This window comes from Cavia porcellus, unplaced genomic scaffold (genome assembly GCF_034190915.1).
Source record: "Cavia porcellus strain 051 isolate PalLab524CR breed Dunkin Hartley unplaced genomic scaffold, mCavPor4.1 scaffold_26, whole genome shotgun sequence".
NCBI classification, from domain to species: Eukaryota; Metazoa; Chordata; class Mammalia; order Rodentia; family Caviidae; genus Cavia; species Cavia porcellus.
In genome coordinates, this window is record NW_026947509.1 from 6378642 (window position 1) to 6384641 (window position 6000).

Sequence of the window (6000 nt, forward strand, 5' to 3'; positions counted from 1 at the left end):
TGAGATTTCAGATGCATCAAAAAACTCACCAAAACATTTTTCTTAATTAAACATTTTGGAATCTAATCAAATTCAATTTAAAAACATCCCAAGAAGTAGTCAAATCTCTTTTCTTCATACTGAGCAAAATTTCATCAAAAGAAGCCAGGAGGGCAGCAGGGCGTGGTGGCACACACTTGTAATCTCAGCATTCAGGAGGCTGAGGCAGGAGAAGCACTGAAAGTTTGAGCCCAGCCTGAACTACACGATGAGACCTTGGCTAACTAAAAAAGGAGGAGGAGGAGGAAGAAGAGAAAGAAGAGGAGGAGGAAGGGGAGGAGGGGAAAGAGGAAGAAAAGGCTAGAAGGGCAATTCTGACCTATAAACATCAGCATAATCGGAGTTTTTACAAAACATTAAAATGCTGATTTTGTTTCCTTGAAAAGTACCTACAGAAATAGCAATGCATTAGCGTAACAGTAACATATTATCTATATTCATGCTAAAATAATCCAAGACTTATTCATCAGAAAAGTCTTTCAAGCATTATTTCTTCAGGATTTATCCTTTTTTTGGTACCAGGGATCAAACTCTTAACTCACAACCTCGTGCTTGCCAGGCAGGCGCTTATGCCACTGAGCTAAATCCCGGCCCTCTAGATTTATTCTTTACAACCTAAAGTAAACACATCTCGTCCGAAGTCCATAATCTGCAACATGTGTGTTCTATTTCACTATGAGGCATTTATTTCCTTAAAAGTTAATTACTGGTTGTTCAGTAGTGTTTAGCCAGTTGAGGCCCATCAACGAGGCACACACAAATTCTTCATCTAAGAAAAGGACACACAGAATGCTCTTGAAGGAAAGCTCACTCAAATCGAGACAGTAGTATGTAAGACACCCTAACACCACACTCCCCTTTGGGGATTTTCAATTTTCCCAAATATATGTTAGTGACCTGAATATATATTAGTGCCCCAGGGTGGGGTAGGTATCACACATCTCAAGGACATCAAATTTAAAGGTGTTACACATAGGAGAAATTTTTATGGTAACTGCAGATGACAGTAAGATACCAAGATGGGTTTTTAATTATTGCATTAATTTTGATTTCTAAGGGTAATAAAATGTTTCAAGGTACCGTCTTGCAAAACAAAAGACACAGAAACCTTTAACAGTCACACAAACACAAAACTTTCAGAAGCATCCTAAAAAAACTATGTCACTTGGTTTAAAAACAAATGCAGTTTTGACCACCACGCTGACATGCACATCAGGCAGGGCTGTCAGTCTATTTCACTGGTGACAGGTGAGGGAGAATGGAGAAAGCCACTTCTACTAGTCAGAGATGAGGAGGGAGCGAACGCTGCCCCTCTGACACGCCTAGAACATTTATAAACCAGCTGGGTCCCCTGACCCCTGTCTTCCGCATCCCAGCTGGGGGGATTACAGGACATCTTCTGCAAGCTCCTGAGGGAAGACCCATGGCTTAGATACTTCTGCATCCCTCCCAGCTCAAAAACAGAGCTGAGTGTGTGCTTTTTAACCACGACAGCATAATAGGTATTTTCCATGGCAATTAGGCGATAATTAGGGTGCGGGTGGAGTAAACTAAGTGGAGATGTGGTTCTGTGCCACACAGTAAGGAACAAGGAAATAGAAGTGACTTTGAAATAACCTGGCACATGAGCACCTCCAGCCCATTGCCAGGGTGCTCACAGCACAATTTATCCCCGAGTTGTGCTCAGCTTTCAGATCTTTTTTGTTGGTGATTTGTGTGACGCTGCTTTTGTGCTGACCCGTAAAGGCTAATGCTGTAGTGCCACCTCATATCTGTAAGGTACCGTATGCCGACAGGCTGTGGGATTCAACATCCAAGGCAAATAAAAACAACGTATTTTTCCACTGCTAGCTTCACACACACAGTATTTTGCTAATAAAAACAGAGGTCATCAGCTGTTTTACACTCACGCTCCATTCCAATGGGAATTTTTAAAGAATTTCTTCTAGAAAAACCCTGCAGTAACTTGGGTTCAAAATCAACTTTAACCCAATTCTTCATCTTTCCATCAGACCTTCTTCAATTCTTAATCCAAATTATCCACCGACCAGGGACCAGGAACAGGGGACAGGGCCAGGGGACAGATTTTTTTTAAACAACAATTACGATGCAAATTCAGTTACAACGTATGAAGCAGGCGGTCCTACCTTATCTTTACCATTGTAAACGCATGCCACAGGAGAGACAAAAGCAGGGCTCTCAAACATCCTCTCACAATGGTCTCTGGCCAGATTTCTCCTGCCTTCATACCAGTCCGTGAAGTTTCTGAGCTCTCCTGCTCTCTGAGCTCAGGGAACCCGCGCGAGTCCCTCCAAGACCTCAGCAGAGCGCCTGCATCCCTTCTCGCTCCTACCTTTTGTCTAAGAAGGCTAAAGCACTTCATTATGCTACCTTCCAAGCCCATGAAGTCACTGGTGGGTTAGAGTGCTGAGGCCGGGGAGTGAACTGGACAAGCCAAGAGGCCTGGACAGCTGACCCAAGTTGAGTAACCCTCCGGCTCATTAACCTCCTCAGAACATCGGGCAGGGCTCTGTTTACAGGGATTTTATTGAAAACAAAAAACACTCAGAAAAAAACCTTTCCTCACAAAGGAACTTGGGCACACACAATTGTACTTTTCAGAGGTGGAAGACGACTGACTGGACTAGTTCTTTCAGTCTGCAAGAGTTTCAACAGCCAGGACATCCACATCTTGATAAAAACTCGGCAGGGCAATTTGATCAGACCCAGGAGCCCCTCCTGCACAGCGGGGCACCCTGACACCCTGACACTCCCAAGGCGGGGAGACCTGCAAGGTCCCACTGGCCCTGAATCATCACATTGACTGGGCCAGGAGAATAGAGTCCCCAGCTTCACGGGCTGCTTCTGCTCTAACCCAGACCACGAGAGCCCTCTTGACACGACAAATGTCACAGCGCGCAACTCACAGGGACCTAACACGCCTCCACCTCCACCCCTCTGGCTACCCCGGGTGTCCATGACCCACAGTGTGAGCTCGAGGTTGCAAAAAGCAAAGTCATGAGCCACTAGGGTTCGTGCACTCAAGGCAGAGAAGCAGGGAGGTGCCGCTGGCGGTCACCACTGAGGCGGACACGCGATGCCCACACTGTATCTCCTGCCAGCAGGGGGACAGTCACAGGGCCAGGGCCAGGGCCACAGAGCTAGGGGACAGAGCCTCAGCCCTGAGACCAGGAGGAACACAGCAGAGCACCCTGGGAGGTCGTGCAAGCTTTGGGCACCAGGGACAGGGGCCTGGGGAACGGGATGAGGATGGGGGAAGGGGGCGAGGACAGGAGGACAGGCACGGGGAACAAGGGGCAGGCGACAAGGGACCGGGGACGCTGACCAGGGACAGGGCGCTGGGCACAGAGACAGCGACAGGGCGGGCCAGGGATGGGGATGAGGGTCCAGGCGTGGGGGACGGGATCGGGGCGGGCCGGGCCGCTCGGCCGGTACTCACGTTCTCGGTGTCGCGCTCGTTCACCGTGGGCAATGGCGTCCGCGCCGACATCTTGCGGCGGGGCCGGGCCGGGGTCCCGGGCGGCGGCCGGGCCGGCGCAGGAGGAGGCGGCGGGGACGAGGAGGCGGCTCCCGCTCCCCTGCGCCCGCCCCGCCTCAGGTGCGCGCCGCCGCCCGGCCCCGCCGCATCCGCGCGCCCGCCGCGGTCTCCCACCGGGTCCGCCCCCGGCCGGCCGGCGGCCGCAGTCTCCCTCCCGGTCCGCGCGCGGCCTGGGCGGGTGCGCGGCGGTGGCTGGGCCGGGGCGCGGCCTCCACGCCCCTGTGCGGTGGCGGGCGCGGGCGCGGGGCGGCCCGGGAGGGCGGTGCACGGGGACCCACGCGGGCTCCGCGCCCGCCGTGGCCGCCTCGCTGCGGGGACAAAGGCGCGGGCGCCACCCGGCGGGTGGGTGTGGGGTCCCGGCCCGCAGAGCCGCCGCCGCCGCGTCCGCGCCCCGCGTCACTTCCTGGGGCGGGAGCGTCCCCCGGGGGCGAGCGGCGGGACTGTGCGCCGGCCCCCGCCCTGCGGTGCCCGGCCGCGCTGCTGCCGCGGTCCGGGTCCGGGAGGCGCCTGCCGGGGCGGCCGCGCCGCGGGCCGCGCAGGTGGTGGGAAATTTCCCCTCCTCTGCGCGTGTCCGCTGGGAGGAAGGGCTCCTGCGCCAGACGGCTTTTATCTCACTCATTAAAAGTTGCTTCTGCAGAATTAACCGTGACCCGTAGATCACGGGCCCCACGGGCCCCTGAAACTACCAAGCCCAGGTTCTCCGCGGGGACATCCGCGCCCCGGGCTCACTGGGAGAGGCCACCTGTGTGTTAGCTGCTCTGGCCGTTTACATCGCAGAGGGTGGACACAAAAACCCTCTGGCGGTCACCTCAAATTCTGAAGTAGTATTGGGCCTCAGAACCACGGGAGGCATCCGGAAATAGACGTCAGGCCGCTGAGAAGCCCCACAGCCAAGGTCCTTCTGGGGAGACCTTGGGTCACCTGGGTCCTATGGATGTGACCAAGAACACAAGTTGTGTTTACTGGTCATCTAGAGCCAGTGTGGCCTAAGAGATACACCATGGCCAGCAGCCTCAGGGGCCCCTGGCCAGGCTATCACATCTGTATTCACAGCACAGGGGGAGCATCAGGTCCTCTGCACAGATGCAGGCATGGGATGGGCATGGGTCACTCAACTAGCTTCCATTCTGCCCCTTAACACGGGTGCACCAGTCATCCTCTGTCTTCACCCTTTGGGGACCCTGGAAGACAGATTTATCCCCACTTTGCGGAACACCAATGGATGGGCGTGAGATGCAAGTGATAATCATACTCCACAGTGCCATCCGTCCAGCACCAGTCACAAGACCACAGGCCGCCACGCCTGCAGGTGCCATGGTTAACTGGACCCAGAGCTCAGGGAAAACCAGGATTCTGGCACAACGGCATCGTTGGCTTTGTCATGTGCTCTAAAGGTCTCAAAAGAATATCAGGGGCCAAGGCTGCAGCTCAGTACAAAGCCCTGGATTCAATCTCCACTACTGGGGGAAAAAGTCATACTGGACTCTTTTAGCTGTATTTGCTAGCTTGTGCTCTCGCTGAAATTGACTGAAAATTACATAATGATAGGAAGAAGGACTTATTTTCTCAATTTTGTAACAACGGAACTGCATTCAAAGAGAATCATTACTGGCTAATTCAATAATACTGTCTAACAAAATAGGTCAGACACAACGTCTTCAACTTTTCCAAAGGTAGACAACTCTACCTGTGTAAAAGGGTGACGTATAAATCACCCATGTTAGTCCCCGAAACCTTCAGCTTGATGTGTAATGAAATGCCCTCCACCTGGGTTAGAGAAAGCTACATATGCTTTAGAGGCATTCTGGAGTACACACCTCTGCGGTCTCTTCTCTAAGAAGTTCAAAGGCACTGTGGTGATGGAATCAGAACCCCATCACTGGGCTTTAATCAGGAAAACTCTCCTTTTTGGCTTCTTGGAGCTGGTTCCATGTAGAAGTAGCAGAGTCATATTTTAAGGCTTTGAGTACTTTTCTTTAGTGTATTAACCGAATGTGACATGTTCAACTTAGAGGTTTCTAGTTAAGGCATTAAAGCAATAAAAGTTGCAGGGGGAAACTGAAGTCCTCATGAAAGAGAATTAACAAGGGGCAAGACCTGCACGGAAAGCCGGAAGAGCGCTGTGGGCACCGGCTAACGGGCACGTCCAGGAACACACTGTCCGATCCCACGGGCCAGCTCCGTGAGGTCCCTGAGCGCCTGACAGTTGCTTGAATTTTTAATTTCCTTTAATTTTAAGCAATGTAAGGTTAAAAACTGATTCAAAGTTTGGAAAATTTTAAGGTAGGTTTGAAAAACATGCAAGTGTGTGAACTTGAGCCTATAAATTTCTCACATCTAAATGCAGCTCAAGTAGTTCTAATAACAACTGATCGCTTATACTGGGCTATGCTGTAAATATA

At 52.0% G+C, this 6000-nt stretch overlaps 1 protein-coding gene across 2 annotated transcripts in view; it reads right to left on the bottom strand.

Moving 5' to 3' along the window:
• Mark1 (microtubule affinity regulating kinase 1) overlaps positions 1 to 3696 on the bottom strand; it is a 117617-nt gene extending 113921 nt beyond the window's left edge. Inside the window, exon 1 of one of the 2 annotated variants that reach the window (XM_003474226.5) lies at positions 3500 to 3696. In XM_003474226.5, coding sequence (XP_003474274.2) covers positions 3500 to 3550 — 51 coding nt within the window. In that variant the 5' untranslated portion in view covers positions 3551 to 3696. Of the gene's footprint in view, positions 1 to 2186; positions 2262 to 3499 lie in introns of those variants that run through there. The other variant, XM_063236687.1, reaches the window with a different exon arrangement.
• Positions 3697 to 6000: the final 2304 nt, after the last annotated feature.